This window comes from Zonotrichia albicollis, chromosome 13 (assembly GCF_047830755.1).
Source record: "Zonotrichia albicollis isolate bZonAlb1 chromosome 13, bZonAlb1.hap1, whole genome shotgun sequence".
Lineage (NCBI taxonomy): Eukaryota > Metazoa > Chordata > Aves > Passeriformes > Passerellidae > Zonotrichia > Zonotrichia albicollis.
Genome location: NC_133831.1, coordinates 12,888,389 through 12,915,028, shown reverse-complemented (window position 1 = coordinate 12,915,028; position 26,640 = coordinate 12,888,389). Strand labels below are relative to the sequence as shown.

At 38.6% G+C, this 26,640-nt stretch overlaps 1 protein-coding gene across 1 annotated transcript in view; it reads right to left on the bottom strand.

Moving 5' to 3' along the window:
• The window catches only part of LOC102068829 (transcription initiation factor TFIID subunit 4), a 152,731-nt gene that overhangs the window by 105,643 nt on the left and 20,448 nt on the right, over positions 1 to 26,640 (bottom strand). The window contains exons 6-10 of the mRNA XM_074551063.1: positions 25,513 to 25,602; positions 23,529 to 23,783; positions 14,861 to 14,966; positions 10,765 to 10,879; positions 3,139 to 3,308 (exon numbers count right to left, since the gene is read on the bottom strand). Of these exons, the coding sequence (XP_074407164.1) occupies positions 3,139 to 3,308; positions 10,765 to 10,879; positions 14,861 to 14,966; positions 23,529 to 23,783; positions 25,513 to 25,602 (736 nt within the window). The remainder of the gene's footprint in view (positions 1 to 3,138; positions 3,309 to 10,764; positions 10,880 to 14,860; positions 14,967 to 23,528; positions 23,784 to 25,512; positions 25,603 to 26,640) is intronic.

The window sequence follows — 26,640 nt, the reverse complement described above, 5'->3', positions numbered from 1 at the left end:
ACAAGATGGTTATGAACTACAGAAAACTGTCACACTTAAAAATCTGCTTCACTAATTGTTGCCTGCTGCTTCATTCAGTTAACAACAAAAAACTCCGAATGTCAAAACCTAGCATCTAAAACCTAACTAACACAGCATTCTGACCCAGCAAGAAAAAACTTATAAATGAACAAAACTGAAACAATTACAAATTAAATAATAATAATATAATTATTATTTTTCTTATTCATTCCCATAAAACCATGTGGAAAAGCCAGGATTTTGCAGCATTATTTATTTGTGAGGGTCTAACCAGCTTGCTTGCCCTCTGAAGAAACACTACTCATTGTACTAACAAAGCTAAAAGACCCAGAAAGTGTCAGGAGTTGGGATGCACATGCATGATGCATATCAACCCCCGCCTCTCAACTTCCCAAAAAAGAGAAACAAAAGCCTCCCAAGCCTTTGTGTATGTTTCATTGTGCTCTGCTGTCATGTAGAAAGATCAGGGTTTAAAGTTTTATGATTCCGAGCGGAATAACAAAAGAAATACATTATATGCTGAGAAATACCCACTCTTGATTCTGTATCAAAGAAGAATTTGAAACAGTCACAGCCTTGCCTTCCTACATGAACAAATGGCAATGATTACCAGCCCAAAATGACTAGATACAAAATTGGATAAGGAAGCATGTGGGAAGTGGATGAATATCTTTGCATGAATTACCTGTCAGTTACTTCTTCCATTTAAATGGATCAATATTAGTCCCTTAGATTTAAAATAAACTTTGGATTACAACACTGCCAAGCTCAAGTAGAGATAAGAACACACAATATATTAAGAAAGCTCTTTCACTATGTCTTTGAGGCATCTGGCTGGTGGTTACTGCCAAAGTCTGAAGAGCATCTGCTCTCACTTTAGCAGTTTATATTCCAACTCTGGTGAATGGAAGCACAATCTCTGAAACAGCCTTTGGGGAACACTACCGAGCTGCTCGACACAGCTCTTACTCAGAAAAGAGAGCAGAAGATTAATATTACAGAAAACTTGAAAGATCTAGCTTCTGAGAAAGGAGACAAGAGCAGTTTCCTAACACTGTACACACCACAAATCTCTTTTACTAAAACATTAAAAATCTGCCCTAAAACTGAAGTGATTAAATATGAATAGACCTAAAGGTAGAAAATAACATTGTTTAAGTCATATTCAGGCAAAATTAAGAAGAAACAATGTATCTTATCTCATCTGTCAACAGGCATAATGAAAACAGAAGAATGAGGACTCACATCACAGACTTTTTCCTAATGTGCTCGAGAAGGTCACGGGCGCTTTGCTTAGTCCTGGTGTTGTCACAGCAACATATGGCAATACTGAGTCTTGTAGTGAACTCACAATGTCATTATTTTAAGTGCCCAGTAGCACAAATTACTAAATTTGTGTGTGGTCCTAAGCAAACAACAAATCTGGCCACACACAGTGAAAACCCAGCTTCTAAAAGTTCAAAATCAGCTGAAGGAATTCTGTCCTCAAGAGCCATAGATCCCAGATAGTGGCCACTTCTGAACTCCACAGCCACTTCCAAAACTATAAAAGGCTTCATGTAAAACCAAAATAAAGCTCTAAAAGTGGCTGCAGGAGATCACTAGGAGTGGCCTCTCTTCTGGATTCACTGCTTTTGAGAAGTAAATCCCTGCAGCTGCTTTTAAAAGCTTTGAAAGTTTCATTTCAATTATCAAAGCCAATAAAGCTTCAAAAACAGCCATAGGGATTTGTTCCTCAGAGAAGCAAACCCCAAAAGGCAGTGATGAATAGTGTGATGGGTTCTGTGGCTCTTAAAGTATGTACAGATTCCTGTAAGTCCTGCACTTGTAATTACAACTCCATGTTGTGCAGAAATTGTTACAGCCAGACAGCTCATTAAGGCTGATGTGGCAAATTCATTACTGATTTCCCATTCTTTCTAACAGTTTTATGTCTGTTGCCTTTTCCTTTATTACACCTGTATCAACCATTGTGTGAGCATCCCTGCCAACAGTTTCTGAGGCACATTTTGTGAGGACCTTGCTGGCTGCAGTCCCAGGTGGTGCTGAGGCAGTCCCAAAAGGCAGGACTTGCTTCCCAGCCATCCTCACAGCCAGCAATACCATCCTTTCTCTGAAGGGGAACTTAAAATGCATTTTGTAAAGTACAAGAGTGAAGTCTGACAATAAGTCAATGAAGAACTTGCCTGCAACTGCAATATAAAAAGGTTCCCATTACTTCAATGAACATAAACACAAACAGCATTTCAGAAGAAATCACACGACTGAAAAAAACCTGACAGCGCTGATTTGCAACAAGATTTTGGTCTTGTCTTTAAAACTCTGAGAACTAGATCCCTAAAAATTTGTGATGTAAGCATAGATCTGAAAGAGATACAATTTACATCCCTAAATAACCAGAGCTTAGTATGTTGAGACACTGATGGCACTGAAAACATTATGAAAATTAAGCTGAAAATATACATTTAAGTACCAGAACACATAGTGTATGTTAATAAAGCATGTCATATAAAATACATTCTATATTTCCTAACCTTAAAACATCACTGATTTTGAAAGTTATTCTACTAAAGTTATTAACTTCCACTTTCAAATGGCAGAATAAATAAACATACCTTTTTGCCATGATAAACAAACACAGCCTTTTGAAAACATACCATAAGAAAATCACTATGAACTTAAATAGATGCAGGTGTTAAGAATTGAATAACTGGTTTGTATGGAGAAAGAAAATCTTGTCAGGAAACTTAAGCATTCTGTTAAATGTTATTCACAGGTGTCCTCTGTGACCTGTACTACTTACTTTACCTCTCTGTTTCAGTCTTCTCATGTGTAAAACATGAAGGAGGATTGTGAGAAATAATTAATGTTTGCAAAGAGCTTGAGATCCTTGGATATGAAAAACATGGGAAAAGCATGAAGTTTAAAAGCACCAGCATGCTATTTTATTTCCAACTTGAGGTAAGTTCCTTTTATCACAAAAACCTTGAAAGTTTAGAAATACAAAATCATGGAATCAAATGCTTAAAAAACCATCTTAAGTGCTAAGCATATCCTGTTCCTCAGAACCTCAGCACTGAAGGAAACACTCCCAGAAGGAAAGGAGGTGCTTCTCACCCGTTTCAAGTATGCGTTTATGGAGAGGTATAGCAGCAAGAAAGGGTTCATCTTTACAGGACTGCATCTGGGATCCAACCAAGTCAGAGTTGGTGGCCATAATTCGGGCACTTTCTTCATTAAGGTTAACACCAGCCATAGAGGCAACATCATTGATGTCATCATCATCTCTGCAATAAAAAAACCAAACATATAAAACCAAATTCTGCATGGAATATATTCAGTTTTTGCATCATCTGCTTCTGCAGAAGGAATCATCATGCCACATGCCCAGTGGGTGGGCCAACTGAGACACAACCACTGGTGTCTCCATTTTCACAGAATATCTTCAGAAACAATCATTATTTCTCTGGCCATATCAGAAAACATCAGAAGCAGGACAATCTGACTGGTAACAGAAGATGTGACAGAGGTGTCTTCATCTGAGTCAGTGATATCAGTGAAACCAGGCTGATCAGGAAGCTAACAACTGAACATTGCGATTTTCTCTATATAAAGAAAACTAGGCATAAAATGGTAACATAAATAACAGAAATTAAAAGCAAACCCATGAATTTTTCATGCTGCACTGTTTCACAAGTTCCTACTAAAACAGGCATCAAAGCATTTTCAGCAACAGTCAGGGCAGATTCTTTGGCCATGCTGAGCTCACAGGTGAGCCTGGCCTCCAAGTGTGTCTGGAGCACGTGCTGGTCATTTCTCTGGCAACACACAAACATCAGGTGTGTCAACAAGTTTTAGGAAAATGAGCTGCATTTGAGAAGATGATGGCAACTCCAGGCCATTTTTTGCCTTGCAACATCCTTTTTAACAGCTTGAGAAAGTACAAACAAACTTGAGTTTCCATACCTGTATTTCCCAAGCATCTTTACCTCCTACCTGTCTGAGGTATGACTCAGAGCTGTGAAACAGCCACCCGGATTTAGCACATTCTGCCTCACAGCTGTTATTGACACAAACACTATTTCAACATATTCTAGAGTGATTACACAACCTTTGAGAATATCATTTTCAGAATACACATATATGGATGAGAACATTCAAGTCCATATTCCTATTACTGTATAAAGTAAACAAACAAAAGCTTAATTCAAAAATATTTTTTTTAATTGTTACATAATTGATGTCCTATGCACTCTAGAATACTTTGACACTATAACAAGCTTAATGCCCATAGTAAAAATCAATAGCTACAAGTAAGGTCTGAGAATAAAAGGAGGGAAATCCAGAAATCCATAATCTAGGTCCTCCCTCTCCTTCCATACTTTTCCTGTTACCTGCACTACAGCAGCCAATTTTGGTGGAAGACTACAATCGTTTGATAGATAATGGTTTTGTTTTCTTTTATGGGAAGAAGTCAAGAAAGGACTTTTATTTGTGTAAACCTGCAGATATGTGCTGAACATCTGAGGCAGAAAACTGAATATTGTACAATGCTTTCCAGAAAAAGTCTACACAAATGAGCTTCTACTAATTTCCAGGAGTGCTGGAGCGAATTAAGCACTTGATTTCTCGTCTTCAAATGAAATTCCTGAGAACATTGTTGCAACATCATAGGATGGTTTTGGTTGGAAGGAAACTGAAAAGCCCACCCAGTGCCACCCCAGCCATGGCAGGGACACCTCCCACTGTCCCAGGCTGTTCCAAGTCCCAATGTCCAACCTGGCCTTGGGCACTGCCAGGGATCCAGGGGCAGCTTCTCTGGACAACCTGTGCCAGAGGCTCAGCATCCTCCCAGGGAACAATTCCTTCCCAATATCCAATGTAAACCTACAATCCTATAGTTTGGGGCCATTCCCCCTTTTCCTGCCACTCCATGCCCTCATAAATTGTCTCTCTCCATCTTTACTGCAGGCTCCCTGCAGGTGCTGCAAAGCCTCAACTGGGTCACCCTGGAGCCTCCTCTTCTGCAGGCTGAGAAATCCCAATTCTCTCAATCAGCCTTTCTTCCTAGGGAGGTGCCTCATCCCTCCAGTCCTATCACTTTTACATCTGACATGGTGCACACACAGTAATCACCTGTGGAGCCCGGGCCACGCTGAGGAACTGGCTCTGTGCCCACATCACACAACCAACACCAACTGAGATACTCAGTGACCAACTCAAAGTTTGTAATTCAACAAGTCAAAACCACAGGTAAAACTGAAAGAAATTAAGATTCTGTCAGGTTAAAACCTGAATGCTTGAAATGGAATGAGAATCACCCTCACCAATGAGGACCCACAAGGCCGAAATCCAGCAGACCTCAAACCATGGGAAAACCGAACTCCTATCAAGGCAGCTCCCAGAACACAAACTCTGAACTATTTAATACAGAAGCTTCTGGAAGACAGGTTTGAACCCAGAATTTCAAAATAAAGCTCAAAGTGACCAAACCACCAGTGCAGCGGTGACATCCCGTGGGCCCTCACCCTGCTGCGGGTCTGGGTGCCAGGGGACAAGCCTGAACAACAGAGGAGCTGGGTAAAAACAAACCCAGAGATTCCCAGGGCTGCCCCACACAGGCCTGCTGTGCTGTCCCTCAGCAGAGCTCCCACAGCTGGGCAGATGTTCCCAGTGCTGTTCCTCCCTCAGCCAGCAGAGCTCCCACAGCTGGGCAGATGTTCCCAGTGCTGTTCCTCCCTCAGCAGAGCTCCCACAGCTGGGCAGATGTTCCCAGTGCTGCCATCCCTCAGCCAGCAGAGCTCCCACAGCTGGGCAGATGTTCCCAGTGCTGTCCCTCCCTCAGCAGAGCTCCCACAGCTGGGCATATGTTCCCTGTGCTGTCCATCCCTCAGCCAGCAGCTCCCACAGCTGGGCAGATGTTCCCAGTGCTGTCCCTCCCTCAGCCAGCAGCTCCCACAGCTGGGCAGATGTTCCCAGTCCTGTCCCTCAGCCTGCAGCTCTCTGGCCAGCAAGAGTCTCAATCCTGTATTTCCCTATCAGGTTGCCAGGACAAAGGTCCTTTGATTTCCTTCAAGCAATCATACATTAAAAAAATTCAAAACAGCACTCTTGACTTCTAGAACATAACTTTTCTCTGAGGTCTACACTTCTCTCCCCTTTCATTTCATAGCTGAAGAAAATACCACCGATCTCTACCTTCCTTCTGCTTAGCAGTTCAGCTACTCCAGTTTTTATTCAGTGTACAGATCTGTGACCACATTATAAATAAGTATTTCTGAAATAAAACCAGACAAATATTTTGGACACATTAGATTTCAATGCAATTATCAAAACCAATGCAATAGCACTTACAAAGACTATTACTGAACTCCTGAAGAGAATAATTTTCTTCCATCTTACACTTGCAAGCTACAGTCTGCAAGTACATCCTTTTTTTTTTTTTCAGTATTACGTAAGAATACGACAAATAAGAAATGTATTAATCACAGCTGGGACTACAATTTTCTCTGACAGGAAGAACCCTATCCATATATTCCTTCTTACTTCAAGGAACCTCATAATGAAAAAATGTTTGGATACTGAAACACACATTTATATACAGAGTTGCACTTCCTGCTGAACACTTTCCTATAAAAGTGAACTTTTAAGCTCAGATAAGTGAGTTTTCAGAAGTTATTCTGTGGAACAAAGATGCCATCCAGTGGTGATCCAGATTGATGATTAATGTCTATCTTTCCTTTTTTATCAGAGCACAGTATTTAACAATTTCATATTTCTTGGCATATATTACTACACCTGCCCTAATTCTACTGTTTCAGTAAATATTTCTGGTTTGTACTGAACTAAATTCTGAGTCTCATAGGATGAATCTAACATTCCAACAAGACAGCATGAGTTCTCAAACTCCCTCCAAACACAAACTGTATCTTCTAATAATCCAAGAGTCCAGTTCTTCCTCCTATATTCAACCTCTTGTAAAAATCTTCCTTCTCCTTTTCCCTCATTATAAAGACTCATGCAACTGCCAAAAAAACATCTTATCTGAAAATAAGCAGGAAAACCCAAAGTATTTGTACAGTTATCTGTGAAAGGTTCCAACGATTTTGTTTAAACTAAGACAAGTCATGATAAAAACCTGGTGGCATTTTCTTTATGAAAAACCTTAACTGCATGATTGCAGTTTTCCTTTCTCATGCACTTTGTCAGGCTTGAGCCACTGCTGTCCCCAACTGCCACACTGAATTGATCCCCAATAAGCCAGAAGAATGCACAAAGTAATCAAGACAACATCAGACCATTGACTCCTCTTCCTACAAGGGAATTCTGTGTCATTAGGACAAAGTCCCAACATCCCACAGATCCCATGGACCACACAATCAGAGATTAACAACAATACATGGCATATAAATGGTGACTAGAAATTACTGGAACAGCCACTGCTGTATTATATTTTATAATGGCATAGATTCCATTTACACATCAATTAGCATGTTTATTCTGACATTCATGGTATAACTGGAAATGTCTCCCTAATACTGCTTTGCCACACAATTCACTCTCTGTGCAGAATCTTCTCTCTGATAAGCAAAAGGGCTGACAGAACAGACCACATTTATGATCAGCATTTTTCTTTATTTTGAAATACATGGAAAAAAACACAATCCCCTTATAGCTTGAAATATTCATTTGAAAAAACAAAAACCTCAAGGGCAAGGTTTTTTCACATACCATTTTGAGATGAAAACTTTGAAGTTATCCATTTAACAACCACATTAGTGTTCTACCACTTAAAGGGCGAGCTGCTTTGCTTATGTTGCTAAGCTTTTATTTTTAAAAATGAAAATAAAACACTAGACAAAAGATTTTTTTGGCTATGCAAAGGAGGTCTGATAAGAGATTTTTTATTTCCACATAGAGTCCACCTCAAAATGGAGTCAGACAGCAGAATAAAACACAGATACTAAGATCAGCTTCAAATGATCTCAGAACTGTCCCTGAAAACAAATCCCATCACACTGGCTGTATAAAACCTGACACTGCCAGGTTCCAGGTGAGATTCAACTCAGAAATTCCACTTCAGAAAGGGAAAGGTTTCTGTGAAAAGGAAGGAGCACCCAAACCGCAGCATCATCCCACACACCAAGGCACGGATCTGCTCCCTTCTGGCCCTGCAGAGTTAGGAAGGGCTGGGATCACACAAGAGGACAAAGAGCCACCTCCATCCTTGGAGGAGCACAGAGCACACAGGGACCAGGCCCTGATCCAAAGCTGGACCTCCCAGCTGAAGAGATTCCATCTCAGCATCAGAACAAATGGTTCCACTGCTTCCCTGCAATGGGCACCACCTGAACCAAGGTGAGTATCCCTCGGGAGGCTGCAGGAGCTGCTGCCACTGAACTCTGAGGGAGCAGCTGGGGGCACTCACAGAGCTCCCTGGCACCCTTCAGAGGCATTTTTGCTTCTCTCAGCACCAGAAACCTCAAGTTGGCCTGTTATGATACAAACCCAAATCTAGACCTCTGCTTGTAAAACAAACAGAAGTATTACCAAGAAGGAAACCCAAATTTCTGTCCTTAGGTATTAACAGAGTTGAAAAGTCAACTTACTGGGGTTGTATGGAATTCTCTCTGAAAAATACAGTGATAATAAATTTAATACCAAAAAAGTGACCTAAAATTTCACAAGCACAACTTCACCTTGCAGAACTCTGGGGTTGAGAACTCTGCATCACAGAACAGCTACTGTAACAAACAGTGAATTCATGTGAGCAGTCTCACAGTTCAGTAATAAATGCTGCCCTTAAAGGCACGGCTGCAATCTGCAAATTTCTTAATTGCTAGATCTTTAATGTAATTCCATCTTGTATCTGCTACAGTTCAGAATAGAAAAAAGGAAAAAAAAAAACCAAAGAACAATGAATTTCAAATTTCTGTTTCTAGTGACCAACACTTCGCTCCCAAAAGTGAAAAGTTCAAATAAGTTATTTTAAAGAAAGCAGAATGTAAAATAATGAAACAAATATGCAATAATAAAACACTAAGGGCAAAATAAATTTATACATAACACAACTATTTTTCAAAATTCTTGCTTTGCTTTAGATGCCAGTTTGCCTTCTGGCTAAAAACACATTCTTCACACACGCTGGGAATGTTGAGGAAAACTAGTCAGCATTCAGAGGATTAATACAGATTTCCAGCTCTGTGCCTTTAGGCTTAATAGTCAGACATCTATTTGTCCTCAGGAGAGGTTAGGGGTTGAAATGCAAATATGCAAACAACTGAATTCTTTGTTAAGATATCAGGAAAAAGCTTGATCTTTGCTGCTGTTTAATAAATCCTTGCAATTTTATGGACTTATTTAAATGCAGCTTTGTGTCTTACTATTTTGAAGGAGAAAACAATGTAAGGAAACAAACACATTCATTCTGACTAAAATTTGTTCTCTAGAGGAAAAATGACATACACCCTTGACAGCTTATTTACCAAACTCACTAAAGATTTATTGATTTATCAATCAGTGCCTTGAGCATTTGCTTCTCCCCAAGGGAAAATTAACAATTCCAGCTAACCTAATATATTCTATGTATAAACTAAGTGAATGCAAGAATCAATCCTGGCACAGTTTACAACATCCAGCTAAAAAAATGCTGTCCCTTTTGGTGTATGTAAAATTGAAAGCAATACTAACGAAGAATAAATGCTCATGTTGCTTACAAACATAAAAAATACTTATTAAGACAGTACAATTGAACCCAACAGACATTTTAATTCATTTAAATACTCAGTGGGAGTCAAAAGCATTGGAAAATAAAAAATTGAATGATTTTGCTTCCAGATTAATACTAAGTACTACCACTATTAGTTACAATACTGACATGCCTCAAAGCAGAGATATTTCAAAGAGCTACAAATTCTCTTTTATTTCACCTGCAAAAGCATAAGCCTGAAAATTAATTAGTGATTTGATGATGTCAGAGCAACATAAGAACCCCAGAAGATGAAAATTAAAACCTAGGAATATTTTGTCATTCAATGAAGAAAGAAAATATTTTAACACAACTAAAATGATGTTAGCGAGAGCAAAATTCAGTAGACATCAGATTTGCTTTTCGCTGCCAAAAGTAAAAATATCCCAAATATATATAAATAGAAGGCTGGAGTGTGGCAGAGCTGCTCAGTGCATCCCTGGTACTGTGCTGAACCTTTTTGCAGCTCCTGATTCCTACAGGGCCCCATGAGCTGGGGAAGCACAGGAGCTCAGACACAGCCCATTGTTCCCTCTAAAGCCAGGAGCAGCAATTCCCTGCTCAGGGATCCCCCCTGGCCCCAGGAGTGTCCCTGCTCCACACAGCCCTGTCCTCACACCCAGCCCCTTCCCAGCCACACACATTCCACAGGAGCAGCAGAACCCAATGCAAAACACCAACCACAGATTCTTTTAGATCCTCCTGCACGTAAATCCATTCAGCTCAAGTTTTATTATAATCCACAGAATTTATGTTTTTGTGAAATGGTAAAATGTGCATTCAGAGAAAAATCCTCAAGATATGTAATGATCCTCTTTCTTCTTTAAAAATAGAATTAAGTATGAAAATTGCCATCCAATCCCGGGAAAAAAAGACAGGAATTATTGTAAAAGACTGCCCTCTGGTGTTACACCAATTCTAAATTCTGCTTTATACTTCAGATCCCCCCCAACCACCACGCTGCATTTTTTTATTATTATTTTTGCTTTTTTTACCTGAAAGAACCACCTCCAGGGTCATTCAGCTTGTTTTTCTGATTTGCAGAGACCTGAACACCAAAGCCCCCAGGACTTTTACTGGCTTGTATTGTTGGTGCCTTCCCTACTGTGCCTGAAAAACACCAAGCAATGTTATTATGAGCTGTCTTAGACAATTTACATCAAAGAACCTTCTGTCCAGGAACTAAATTTAACTGTCTGTAAATTGCAAACAAAGGAAGTTATTATTTTTAAAGACTATATGCTGAAGAAGAACAATTTAAAATACAAAATTTATATTAACATTACATTTTGTTCAATATTTATAGAACAGTGAAGATTCCAAAATCAAAACCCATTGGCCATGAACAGCTATAATATTTATAATGGCTATAAGTGTGTTTGCAATTGCCAGTAAACCACTTTTCTGGATAAACTGTGCAGAATAAAGAAGGCAAATTTGAAATGTTCTTAATAGAAATACAAAAAGTCAGAGTTACTCAAGGTATTAGCTATGCCTTTTACATTTTCTATATAATAATTGTCATTTATTGCAGTGAAAAACATATATTTCAGAATTGTAAATACTGCATGTATTTTAAAGTGTTTTGCATTCTTATAAAAGAAAAAACACTATTACCAAATTTGACATACACCCCCCATAAAGGTTTCCTTTTGCTTTCTCATCTTCAAAACAATGACTCAAAAATAATTCATGTCTGCATCTAGACTTTACAAGTCTTGAGGTACAAGTAAAACAGGGCTTTCTAAGTGAGCCAAAGTGTGGTGGACATTCAGTAAATTAGAGAGAGCTAAATTCCTCCCTGCCATGGAACTTGGAGCAGGCCCTCCCTGAGTGCCCAAGCACATTTACCTGGCTTACATTGTGGGTTTCCTTACATCCCACCTGTGTTTTGGCACATCAAAATCACTCAATCTACTTGATTTAAAAGATCTCACCTCTCTCTTGTGTGTCAATCCATTTTATTGAGCATTACAGACTTTTGAGACCTGGAGAAGATGTGAAGGCTGTTCCTGCACCCCAGGGACTCGGTTGCACATAAATGGCATGGTAAGGACCTCAGCACAGTTACAGGATTTTTATTTCATGAATAGTAAAAATCTGAAACACAACTATCCTAATAAATCCTTTTAAGAACATTTCTTGGCTAACACAAAGCTGCTAGCTTTGACTGAGTCCTGCATCACTTTTTTTTTTGTAATTTTGAAGTCTTCACCAACTCCAACATATGATCTTAAAGAGAAAATAATTTCATAGTGTTTGTTAAGCTCTCCATCTGTATAAATAAACTGTAATGTGGACTCTCAACATTAGCAAATACAAAACCAGATTTAGGAGTTCAGGCTCAAGCCTGGGGAATAAAAATATTTTGTCATCAGAACATTCAAGGTCCATGAGATGTCACAGACAGCATTAGTTCACAGACCAGGCAATTCATTTATCTATTTCAGATGAACTAATGGAATGGGTTTGTACTCAGAGAACTGGAAGGAAGGAAAGAAAAAATACTATAATAAAAAATGAGCAGATTTCTGCTTTGTACAATTAAGATCTAGAAGATTAAAAATGTGTTAACCTTGAACATTATTGCAATGGCAAATTTAAAGTAACAATAGCATTCCTTCAGAATTAATATACTTCTTTGGAATCAATGCTTTGTTTTGTACTTTTGATCAAAAAATACCCCCAAAACATGTATATCCATATGAATATAGAAGAATTAAGTCTCACATTCACCCCATGTAATTCCACTCAATGGATCAAGCAAAGTGAATGTAAGAATTGGGATGACATTTGAGTTTTCTGGTTTAAATAAATTACAACTGTGCATGACTAAGGGTTAGACATAAAATATGACTAAAACATCCATTTTTATTATGGGCAGAACATAGTTGAAAATTAAAATCACCTGTGGGCCTAGACATTTCATGGGATTGGTAATGACATACAGAGTCTTTCACCACTGCATCCTTGCTTCAAATTTTAATTAGCACAATCTAGAAAAATAAGCCCAAATTTAGGAGCTTATAAATTCCTAGCTGTATTTCAGCACTGGTTAAATAGCTGCAACAAATATTCTAGTTAATTATTTTATTATTTGGCTCAATTCCTCTATCCAATCCCTAAGATGGAATTCACTTAATTATTATCCTGGTAGTGTTTTGGTAAAGGAGTGTGAATTTTTCATGCACTAACAATGGTGTTACTTCCAGTGGTGTGGAAGTAATTTTATTTATATAAAGGTCCTTAAAGCATGCCAGTTTTATCTCAACTACTGCTTTAAGAAGCATTACAGTCTGTTCACATGGATGTACTGCAGATACACTACACCTGGAGATTCACTCCTGTCAAGGAGGAAAATGTAGCACTGTGTGGAGGTCAGCTCAGCTCTGAGGTAACTATCCTCCACAAAATTATGCTACCACAATTTTTATTGAGTGAGGTCCTATTCCAGTATATTGGCTCCTTCTGCAGGAATACCTGGGTCAGTATAAAATATCATTACACAGTTTACAGTAAAAGGTTTTAACAATATATCACAATGATGTACTCTTGGCAGTGCTGCTAGCACACAGGCAGCCTGCTCCCTGGGCTGCAGGATGAGTGGTTTTATACTGGGATGTTTTCTAAATGCCTATTCTTGTTTGTTTTGTCTGTGTAAATAATAAAAACCATATACTGGAGGGCTTAACCAAACCTGTGAATTTGAGTAAGCTCACCAGAAAGTGGGACCTTGCATAAATTGGCTTTTATAAAACCATCTGCCATAAGACAAAGTGCCAGTTAGGTTGCATTGCACTGGCTGATCAAGGGCTATCTAGAATAAACTCATATTCTGAACCTGCTGTTTAAAAGACAGATGCCAGTATCATGCAGTGAAATTCTCAGTACACTGTTGACATTCACAACCTGGAGACTGAACAAGCAAAGAAATGAAATCTGCCTTCACTCTCAAACACATTAGTCAGAAGTGAAGGCTCATGCTACAAGATGCATGGACATGTTATAAACTCAGGACATGAGTATCAGTGCTATCAAACAAACACATTTTATGGTAACTGTATTCCTTCCTAACAGCCTACAGGGTTACAGTGACAGCTTGGTCTTTGTGTCCATTCAACCTTTGGATTCCCCTAGGAGAGCAGAGCAAGTGAAACATCAACTGCTGTTAAACATTTTTGATGCTTTTTTTCCCAAGGAGAATAGAAACAACCAAGCAATGAAGTCAAGAAGGCAGCAATAGCTTTTATGTGCATTTGAACTAGTCTGAGTCCTGATTCAGCACCTGAAGATGACAAGCTCTGTATTCCATTAGAAACCCTCAATCTGTAAATGCCCACATCCAGAAAGAAACTCTCACACGTATTCAGGAAAAATCAAACCCAAGCCTAAGGGATTCAGGGCTAGAAAGGAACAAATGGGTATTTATTAGGAAGCAAGGAGGCTTCAAGAATCCTCTTAGGAAGTGGGAAGTGTCAGCCAGACACGAACCCACCTGTGCACACAGATGAGGAAGGTGTGCACAAACCACATGCTGTGGCTCATCATGGCATGTCAGGCTGCTGCAGCCAATCTCTGACCCCACCAAAAACTAAACATACTGACAGGGGTCAGAGAAAACCAACCTGAGGTTGAGAAATTTCTCTAGGGCTCCCACCTTGACCTCTGAGCTGCAGAGATGGGAATTACCATGTTCTGCTTCAGGACTATGAATGAGAAGTAGGATGATTAAATTGAGGCATCACCTAGGCTTCAGGAAAACGAAGAATTTTTTTTTTGGCCCAGAGTTGCAGTTTAGGACAGTGAGAGCCAAGTTCCTGACCTGGTTTAGAACTTTCAATGAAAAACTGGTAAGTGAGGAGCTAAACATCAGAGTTTAGTCCTAAGGTTGTTTCAAAACATTTCACTGTGTTGGCCCAAAACACCTTGAAACTGCACATGAAAACATGCACTTTTCAGCCAGCTTAAGTAAAAACAAATGTCAACAATGTTGCCAATGTCAACACTGTACATTTTTCCATGCTACTCGTTTGTAATGACAACAAAATTCATACAAAGGTAACAATCTCACTAAAACATTGAAACCCATACCTTGTGGTCTAATGGTCTGAGTTATTACCACTGGCATCCTAATCTGGGTAGTCTGGCAAGCAGGGGCTCGTTTCACAGTTTGAGCAGATGTTGACTGGATAATCTGCTATTATTAAAGAAAAGTATACTTGTATTATACTCCTTATACACAAACACACACAAGGAAAATACACTGATACCTGTCATCACCAAGATAAGCACATGGATCTCTACAAGCACAACCAGCTGCTGACAAAAGTCACATTCATGTAAAGCATGTGGTTGTGTGTGTGTGTATATACCTATTTTGCCATTATGCTTTAAAAAAATTCAATAATATACAGATGTCATACCTCACAACCTTCACTATAAATATATTGTAAACTTGTAATGTTAATATTAAAATTCAGATTTTTGTTTTTAGACATTTCACTAGGAAGAAAAGCAGTTTTGTAGAAGAAAATGCTGCAATAATTGTATTGATATCCACCTACAAACATCAGGCCTTGCACTAAATATCTACACTTTTTAAAGAAAACATACTAAAAATAAATTATAAAATATTATGGGTTCCAAAGTCAGATATACATAAGATAGCAAACCAAGTTTTGTGGTGATCATATACTATGAATCTTTTAAATGTTAATTTGATATTCTCAAGGTTTCACTTACTACTAATTCAGGTTCTGAAGTTCTTCCTTAAAACTAAGCCTGGGTTAGAAACGTAAAATTTGACTCATAAACAAATCAAATCAAAAAGAAAACACGTGCAAGGGTCATGTTTAATCAACAGCAACAGGACAAGAGTCATGAGGGATCTCTGATGAATTCTGGAGAAAAAACAAATTGGGCCATTCTGAAGTTACAAAACTGCATTTTGTACATCCTAAAATACAGAGAAAAGTTATAATAAACCTGTGGATGTAGAAGTATTAGCAATAATCACCCTGCAGAAAGAGAAAAGGGAAAAAAGATTAAGGATTCAGCTTCAACTATGGACACTGCAGGAAAATTGAGCATTTGTACTGAGCACAGAAATGGTGCAAATAGATAAAATTTACTTGGTCAGGACAGAGAGTGAACAGTCACATTCAGAGGGGAAAAAATAAAGCAGCTACCATGCTTAAAACCAGGAAAGAAACAAAGTTGATCAGTGAAAATAACAGAAAAAAAGTTGAACTGCATTTTGATGCACAGGAAACATGAACAAGTGTGGTTTTGGTAAAAAGACAGAATAGTTCATGTTAAGAAAACATACATTGGTAGGGAAAAGGAGAATTATGCCACTTTTACAATAATTTATTGGATCAGTTTGTAGAGAATAGTGAAGAAAAGCTGCTGCGCCTTAATGGACCAGAAGCCAGGCCACAAAGGGGATGTGTGGGACCTCTGGACAGAATTACTATTTGGCATTACAGAAATCTTCTGCAAGTGCATTTTTTTTTTCTCTCTCTGAGGCAACTTCTACAGTTCAGAACCAAGCTCTTTTTCTCTCAATTAATATTTTCATTTGAATACCCTACAAACTGAGCCACTGACACCACTAAAAACAGGACAATATTTAACTATTTAAGATGACATAAATGGCAATGTTTTCTTTACTATCCAATACATTCCACAAACTGTCTTTTGGCAAGTACTGTACTAGAACTTCAGTGTATGTGCAAACACTGAAAGTGCAGAAAATTATTGAGAAACAAACTTTTCTGAGGGGCAGAGACCAAAATCATCATCTTAAACTCCATAAAGAAACCAGCCAGCAACAGGCTGGTTTCTCTCAAAACTCTCTCAAAAGAACAACTGCACCAGAGCACCTGACACTAAATCCCAGCTTCTATACTGGAGTTTTAGGAAACACGCAATCTCCAGATCTGGAGGTCATTAAGGAATTAAAATTAGCAATTTACTAATTGTAAAGCAGAGAATGTAATTTCTTTGCTGGCAAACTAGGGACACAGTAAAAATCAATGAATCAGAGGATCCTGCATTAAAATTTGTAACTACCTAAGCCACACTTCATCAATTAAGATAATTCAAACTGTTCTAATCTTCTTGTCTGTTTTCCCAAATTACTATTAAGTCCTTAGCTTGACCGCAGAGTTGTAAACAATGAACAAGTGTACCAGCAAGCTGGTCTGGGAGATGATTAACTGAAATGATTTTATACTTCTCACAGACTAAAACCAGGCACAACAGGTGTAGCCCAGGTCAGGTTCTCTCTCCATACTCTGAATCAAAGCTGGATGCCACAGATCAGTGAAAGCACTGACCAGACTGAGAGAGCAGACACAGATTTCAGGACACAGAGGTTAGCAGGGACATTATTCCTGCCCTCAGAAAAGATCTCACTGCTGCTGGAAGCACCTTTGGGAAGGTGAGGAGAGGACAGAGCCAGACTGCCCCAGATGTGCAGAGCAGAAGGATGCAGCACTAAAGATACATGCTGGAATACAGGAGATTCCAATATAATAGAAGAAAAAAAATGACCATGAGGGTGGGCAAGCTCTGAACAGGCTGCCCCAAGAGGGCTGTGCAATTTCTTCTCGAGGGCACTCAAACCATGACTGGCCACAAGGGTCACATCCCAGTGTGTGAGCAGGAGGCTGCACAAGCCACCTCCAGGAGTCTTTTCAAACCTTTCACATTGTGCCCATAAACACAACATCCCTGATTTTATTATAGTGCTGACTCACAAAAGGTAAAGAGACAGAATACAAAAGTCTTCAGAGCATACAGGAACTGTCCATCATTCCACCTCCCCTAGAAAGGGAAGCATTTTAATTATGTACACCTCTGGAGACAGCAAGCACAACAACAGAAAACAAAGGCACAGAAAATACATAAGACAGAATGTGATTTAGTCATTGCCTGGATTTGATAGAATTAGGAAAATGGCAAAATTATGAGCAAGTACTCTCATATACTAGTTATTCCTCTTCAATTTGTCTGTCAAAGTTGAAGAATCATGTCCTAGGCTGCTGCACTCTAGAGCTCTTCAAGGGAAACACCAAAGCAGCAAAGCCATGGCATTGCTTCTCCAAGTGCAATGTGTGAACAGTTAACTACATTTTTCTTCTAGAAAATGACATTTTTCTTGCAAACTAAGATGTACATTTCTCACAATAAAAAGTATTCTCCTTCTTTTTATTTCATCTTTGCTCTTCTCCCCTTGTCACTCTCTCCACTCACCACACTCACTTTGATTCACCATCTGTCTGCTGTGCCAGAGCAGCTCCTCCTCTCACCTCCAGAACACTGCAGACACTACTCTGCCCTTTGCTAAAGCTGACTGCATTTTCACAGGTGAAAAAAGGGATTTTTTCCATAAGGTAAGGTAGCAGGCTCATGAAGACCAAAAAGGATATACAGCAATCACACCACTGATAACCAGAACAGCAAAAAGGTGACAGCTGAAATATTCTTTTTTTCCCCTAAGGGTTTTCTTCAAAAAGCATAGATTTGGTAACTCTGTGAGAATAAAGGAATGGTTCTCTCTGCTCCTAATCTCCAAAGGTGATGATCATTCCATGACATCTTCTACTGTTTAAGTTATTGCAGGACAGAGAACAAATTACAGAGATGAACACAGAGCAATAATCAACAGCAAAGCCAACAAATACAGACTGAGAAAGAATCCAGCCAAAGCACATCAATGTACAGAAGCAGCAAGAGAACAGGAGTTATCAGTCTTTCTCATGCCTGCACAAGAGAGACAAAATTACATGAGAGCCACTACCTACCAACCACTGAAAGGAAAATTCCTTTAGGACAGTAAAATTAGAATTCATTGCTAAAGTTTCTGAGGACAAGGATTTTGCAAATCTCCTGGACCAGGGCAGATGCACAAGGTTCCAACCTTTATTGACAAGGGCTGAAAACCAGCCTGGCTCAATTCACAGCAATCACCCTCTGCAGCAAAAGCATCTGAACCAAAAGCTTAAACCTATCAAGTACTGCAATAAAGACAAAAACACAGTAAACAACAGCAAAGAATGAAAAACAAAAATAGATTTGAAAAATATATCCTTTACCAAGCTTTTTTTTTCTCAATTACGTTAAAAAAAATAATGTGGAAGGAAGAAACAAGACATGCATAAACACATAAAACTCAGAATGACTGTGGTCTGATATGACATTTATCTTCACTCATGAGTAAACACTTGCTAACTCACTTGTGGCTATGCCACTTGTGATTTATCAGTCTACTCACTCCTGAAGATAAATGTCATATCAAACCTCAGCTATCATGTAATCTGGCAGCATTAACTTACAATGTTCATGCTTTTATGGGCCTAGAATTCATATTTACCATTGCTTATCATGCTGCAGTAGCAGCTACAGTTTTTCAATGGTACCTCAAAATCTACATAAGAAATTATTTTTCCTCCCAAATAAAAAAAAATTGACCATTTTAATGTTAATATGACAACAACACTATTCCATTGAGTACAGGCTCTCAACAAAGAAATGAAGAACAATGAAACAGAAGCCATGACATCACTTGTCCCACCTGCTCCTCAATTTATTACACAATTCTTCCTACAATGGTCAAATGGTTACTTTTGAGTGGGTTCAATTATGGCTTTTTCATCACTGTCCCCAGCAGCCTGATCTACCACCTAATATTCTCTCTTACTTTAAGGATATTTTGCCTTATATCCTACCTAAATCCTACTTCATTTAATTATATCCTGTTATTCATATTTTTACCATCTTGGTCTGTTCCAAATAAGGAATTTTCCCTTTTATTCTCCCTTACAATCAGTGTTTGAACAAGTTCTGTGTGTTCAATTCTCTTAAGCTTTTCTTTTAATCTTTGCTTTCAAGCCTGGTCTTTTGCTATTGGTTTCCAAACAGCAATCAGTGACAATATTCTCCTAATATTAATGTACAGCCCACAAAATTCTGAAAATCAAGTCCATGATAACTCAGAAAAGCACTAGGCTGTGTTTCAAATAGGCATGCAATTTGTCAAGTACAGGCTTTGTTCCTGATAATGGATCCCAGATATCTACTGCTCAACATCCATTTTTATTTCTATTTTACTGCACCCAAATTCCACATCAGTGGCTAGATCTTTATTAGTCAATTAATAGAAAATACTCTTTTTATCCAAACAGCCATCTATTACTCTTCCATTTCTAAGCTGCCTTGAAAACAAGACAGAAAGACAATGATTTCCTCAAATTTCACTAAAATGTGTACAAATTACAGTCATTCATGAACAGAAGAGTGATGCCAGAAAAGCTTCAGTGGAGAATTAAAAAGCTAAGTGGAACACCCCCATAGAATATAATTCTTACATAATGCTGCTGCATCTTGTTTCCAAATTCCATTACTCTATCTCAACTCTGAGAGACCCCAACCACTGTGAGAGTGCAGGGAAAGTGCCAAGAAATGTTTGAAATCTTGCTCTAATGTAACTGAGAATGTGGCAGAGCCTGCCCAGGGACACTGTGCCCTAGCAGAGCAGCAGAAATGGGGCAGATGTATTCCATACATCCCTCCTAATCCTTGACCTGCATCAATCTTTATACAGCTTTGTATATAATTAAATTTGTTTTAATTAAGATGGATCACTGATTTTCTTACTGGGTGTTTTTATCACTCAAGTTTAATATTTGGGTTTAACTTCCAGGAGTATTTTCTCCTTATAATGCAGACAGTGCCAACACAACACAAAGTGCTCATCCATCTCCACTACCCATCAATCCACTTAGAACCTCAACAAGTGTAATAAAGAACATCTCTCTTACTCAGTTTCAGAATTTACAAATTTTACCTGCTGCAATACCCGAAACAAGACAGGCAATGTCTGTATACACAGGGCAACACAGAGCACGTGAGCTCTAAGAATGGCAATTTAGACAAACTTTGAACATTGTCCTTAGAGCAATTTAAAAAAATTATTGCTGGCTTATCTCACAAGTGTCTCATCAATAAAATATTAGCCTAAGATAGTGCTACTTCTACATAAAGAAAAGGGAACAATCTAGCTTTATAAAGCATTGCTCTTCATAGTTTGGAACACGATTCCAGCACTCTACAAAACAGATTAAAAGTCTCTGTTAGCACTGTACATTTCAAAGCCTTTGTGCAAGCTCTGCTGCATGCTGGCAGTGCACACAGGATTTCCACACTGCAAGGTAACTGGAGAAAGCATCACCACAGCTGGCACCTCTGAGAAACAGAGCAGACAAAGGAAGAACAGCTAACATGTTGCCCCTTCATATTTTAAGGGAAAATGGACTGCTGTAAACTGGCTGGTATGAAGAGATCCATAGTCTAAAAGAAGCTTGCCCTTCTGCAGCTGGACAGTTTGCAGAGCCAGCTGGAACCCTCTCCAATGAGCTCCAGGCCTGGAAAAGCTGGAGCTCAGCCAGTTCTTCCATCAGGGCTGGCTGCCCCCAGGCAAGGCAGCTGCAATCTTCCTGTGCTGGACAAGTCCAAGGCAAGATGGGCAGCAGCTCTGAGCCAGGGAGCACTGGGAACTGGGACAGGCACTGCAAACAAATCCATGCTCAGCAGCAATCACTGGGCTGAGAGGGAGCTGCTGCTGTGCTGTCTGCCTGGCACCTGAGCTGAGGGTTGCTGTGCTAAGATTTTCTGATGCACTAACTCTTGATGTCTGATGCTGCTTTTGTCTGTACAGAACTACTCTAAGTGCCTGGTTAAGTACTGCTTGATTCTATTAACTAAACGCTGATAAATTTAAAGGAAATATAAAAAGACAGTTTCACACTAAAGCAAATAAATTATGATTCTTAATGTCTTCTCCCTATTATATATATATTTATATATTGTATCTTTTTCAGAAAAGAAATAGTGTTAACCACAGCTTTGCTTTGTGCAGTTTGTGACCTTTTGAAAATGCAGTGGTCGTTTCAAGTACCCAGTAAATGAGAATTCAACCTGTGACCTCCTCACAGACAGAAAACCAAGTTCTCTTCCCATCAGATCAATGCTACCCGAGCAGCTTCCAGCTCCTCCTACAACCCAAGCATGTCAGAAAAGCTCCTCATGTTGTTAATCTCAACTCATAACATCACAACTGCTTGCTTAGGGTATCCATTGACATCAGAATGTGCCTCTCCCAGAAATCTGGCTTTATCCCAACCAGAACTCTAATCACAACAGTAAGAATTCCTGTGGTCTCATCCATTTCTGTCCTACACCAATGTTTCTCAAAAGGTGGGGTGAAACCTGCCCAGTGGGCACAGGAGCACTTCAGGTGGGCTGCACAGCACTGGAAAAAGCCATGTTACATGGCAGTAGATTGTGGCATGAGATAATGCCAGACTTACTGGCCATGGACACTTCTACCTCTAAGCAATCTGTCAGCTGCAGGCACAAATTTGCTTAATGTGGAGCAATTTTTCCACCTGTAATTATGACCAGCTGCTACTCTTCAGCCTAGAAGAACCAAAGCTATTGTCCACTCAGCCATCAAACATGGACTAATCAAAAAGATGCCACAAAAAGTGTGAGGGACACTTTTCTAATTAACACACCAATCCAGACACATCTCACAAAAAGAAAGAATGCAAGTGGCTGCACCTGCATTGAAGCAGCCAAGTTAAGGTGAAAAGCACCCAACTGTCTTGTGTGTATTACAAAGGCCAGAATCACAAATCTTACCACTCAAGATGTTCTTACACATTAAAACTATGCTTACTAAAGGACTATTAAATGATATTAATTTTACTTTAAAGTTAATAATTTAACCACTAGAAAGTGTTTGTAAGGTTCAAGACACAGCACAGGTATTTTCAGACTGCTACTTTTAAATTAAAGCAAAATAGATATTCTCTTTCCACACATATTACTAATTATATATTTGCTTTATAGAGCCTGTAAACTCAGGGACAGATCACATGTAAGGTTTTTGCATTTCTCCACCTCGATAATATAAATTTTTTAAATTTTACCAACTTGATACATGTTCTGTCTATGATTTTGAGACCTAAGTGAAGTACTTTACTCACACAGAAACCACAGACAAACTCACAAAGGACAGTGATGCCAGTATAAACTCCAGGCCTTGTAAAAACCCTAAACACCTTTTAATTACAAGTGCAAACACACACACAAGATGCTGTTTAACGACAGGATAAAGTCACCACACTCTCAGTGACTACCTGGCTGTGCCTTACTGATAGTGCCTCTGAAATTAATGAATCTAAGCACTTAATCCTCCACTGTGCACAACACAGATACAGCTCAGTGAGTAACAGAGAATGGCATTACTGCTAAACAGAATACCTGCAACAGCACAGCTATTCTTCTACAAGATTTTGTAACTATGTGCAGAAGAGTTTAAAATGAGAGAGTTCATTTCATTTTAAAGCAAAGCAGCATACCCAATGACATACTCAACATTATACTCTTGCCTGTTAATCTTGGAAAGCTTTCTGTTCTACATTTGTAATTCCTTCAAATTCCACTGTGCTCATACAACAACCACTCTACAGCAGACAAAAAGACCAAGAGTGCACTTCCTTCAATTTATGTAAATAATTTTAGCTGAAGTAATGGTTGAGCATGTGAAATGACAGGAAATGAGGTACTATCACATATCACAGAATACGACACAGACAAAAAAGAATTTCCCAAACAAGCTGCAATGAAAGTGACACTGAAAACTGCTGTAAGTTCATTAAGAAATCCTCTTTTACACTCCAGTACCTACCAGTTGAGAACTCTGATTTGACTGTACCACCTTAACCTGAGGAGGCTGCACTGTATTTGATACAGAGACTGTGCAAATGTTGTTTGGTTGCCTTATTCCTATTGTCTGAGTGGTGACAACAGAGGAGATTCCCGAGGCAGACTGAGGTATCACTGCAGAGAGCTTGGTCTGTTGGAGTGACTGCTGAGACAGCTGGCCTTGCAAAACCAAATGCTGACTGTTCAGTAAAGATTGTCTCAGTGCAGGTAGACTTTTCTAAAAACAGAAGAAAGTTTATGAAATATCAAACTTAGCACATCGACAAAAAGCATTTTGAAATTTGCTGGAAACATAATTAACTGCCTGTTCATCAAACAGAACTAAGACTGAACATTTATTGTAAGAGAAAGCTCAGTTTTTAATAAGCTTTCAGTTTGGATTTAGCAACCCTGTAGATTTTCATATTCCCTTAATTGCACTGTAGCAGAAAGATCACTCTTCTTCTGAAGGTTATCTAGAACTTGTAGCTTAGGTCTTTGGGAGGGCAAGAAATGGAAGAAGAAAAGGTACAACCATGGAACAGCCCTATTCCCAGCAAGCTGCACCAATTTACTCCTCCTAACACACCTCCAGTACCTACAACCAAATTATTTCCCTCTCAGTGCCTTACAGCATGGCTGTTTATTGCATTATTTCTGAAGTATTGTAAATGCATTAGAAAAGTGTACTATTGTAAGCCCCATGTTGATACCATTTCAAGGAAAACACACTTCTAAAATGCTGTACTGTACCTCCATGAACAAACTTTTTACTTCTTAAGTAGCAGAAGTGTTCTTTTGAAGTGCTCCCTCAGGCAGCTGCAGAATGCAACAGTGTTTAACCCAAGCTACAGCTCTTTCTAAACTTCTAACATTGATTTAAAAACTTAAAGCCTCTTGCCCAGAGAGGACTTCAAAGAAAGTCCTTTCTTTGAAAGCTCCTGCTTCTTATCATGATGCTAGAAGTGACTGCAGTAAAAGCCACAAACAAGTGTTAATGATAACTTGAAAAAAGAGGAGCAGAAGTTGTGAAGCAAAGTTGCAGGGAGAGAAGAGAGAGAAAGTCTGCCCTAAGCAGAGAAGTTTTGAACTAGACCAAAAATATTTTAAAAATCATATTTGTAGTTTTGTTGGGACTTAAACATGCTTTTTATGTTTGTATATAATCCTGCATATGGAAGTTATGGTAGCTAATTTACAGAACCAATTAACAGTTAAATTTAGCCCCACATATACTAATGTAGGACCCCACAATAAATCCATTTGGTATCATATCAGAAATTCTACTGTTGATTAGTTCCAGATTAGAAGCAGAATCATCTAATTAACACTTTATCCAGTTCAGTTCTTCATAATTATTGGTACACGTGGATTGAAAGTTATCAGTGACAAAAAAATAAATTAGGAAAACAGTGTGGCAACAACTTATTAAATTTGAAGCATTCTCTAAATATAACTTGGGACTCTTTGAAATGTGAATTTTTTTTCTTCTTCACAAAAAATTACCTACTACCACAGAAAAGTGTATGTATTCTAGAAGTAAAGGATCAGTACAGAATAGCCAATGAATGGTTTCCAAACAAGAATGTAACTGCTTTTTATTTTTTAATCTAATTACTGCAACGTTCTAGATCAGGGCTGCTCAAGCTGTGAACTCCTGGATGACAAATCCATTTTTCTGGATCTCAGCCAAGGCCCCAAACACACAAGGTGTCCCTCCTGTGGGAATTCCCAGTTTCTGAGCACTGTCCCAGGCTGCTGGAGCAGCTCCTGCCTGGCCTGGCACAGGTGCAGCCAGCACAGAACCTCCAGCCAGGAAGATCCTGGCAGAAAAGGGCAGCATTCAGATGTAAAGGAAGGGCAGTCCTGGGCCAGTGAACATAACACTAGTTAAAAAGGATATTCTAAGAGTTCATGTAATGAAATTTTGCTCTGAAATAAATTTATCCAAACAATATTCACATTACCTTAAGGAAAGGTACGAGATATGGCTGAGGAGATGATTTGAGTTCTGTTTGAAGGCGGCCTGTAAATTCTTCTGGATCAATCTTTGCATCCTTCAGGGTGAAGAAAAAAACAAGCACCAACATCTCAGTTCAGGTGTTTGGTTTCCTCTTTCCCAACTACTACATACACATACCTCTCTAGCTAAAGAGGCTGCCATACCAAAAACTTTCAGAGCTGAAGTCCTTTAACTCCTAAGATCATTCTGCCAAGCACTACCCAAACATGTAACATGCCACTCAAAATGCAGAGAATTCCCTTGGGGAAGCACAATTTCAGAAAAAACAAGGCCCCAGAAACGCTCAAGTCTCTTTTGGGACTCCACTCTCTTGCTAACATTTACATAGTGATTTATTTTTTTTAAATTAAAAGAAAACAACCACAACAGGTTGTTGATGTAACCTTAAAAATATGAAATTTGTCAGCCTTTGTAGTAATTCCAAAACCAGTTCTGATGGTACAATTTAACTTATAGAAAATATATATAAAACTATGGACTAAAGCTATAAACTAAATATAAAACTACTATATATGTAAGGCATGGCCATACACAAAAGGCATGCTTATAAGTAGATATAAAATTTTCTCCTCTATGAATTTGTATGTATGCTCACAAAGTCTACACTTTTATCAAATACATTTATTTAGTAGCAATTCAAGAGAATTCTAACTTGGGTGCATTTTAGGAGACTTCTAAAGTTGCTTTAGTTAGAAGTTCAGGTTGTAACAAAAAAATTAATTAGCCTTCCTGACTGATACAGAACAAGAGAAAACTCAAACCAAACCAAGCTTCAATAAATATATTTATTATTTATGTGTGTTGGTACTTCGTTTAAAATACTGTAAGTAGTTACCTTTATTTATTTAGTCTTTTCAAATTGGTAAAAATTAAAACAAGTTTTCACTGGAATCATTGAATATGATTGTTGAACAGCTCACACTTGAAAACGGCCTTAGGCTGGTGTAAAATATACAGATTTCTTTGGCAATGAATTCAAAGAAATGTATAGCAACTAGTTTTAAATCCAGGTTTTTCATAGACTATATTACATTTCTTTTAAGCAGCTTGACTCTTTCCCAGCTCTGTCTGC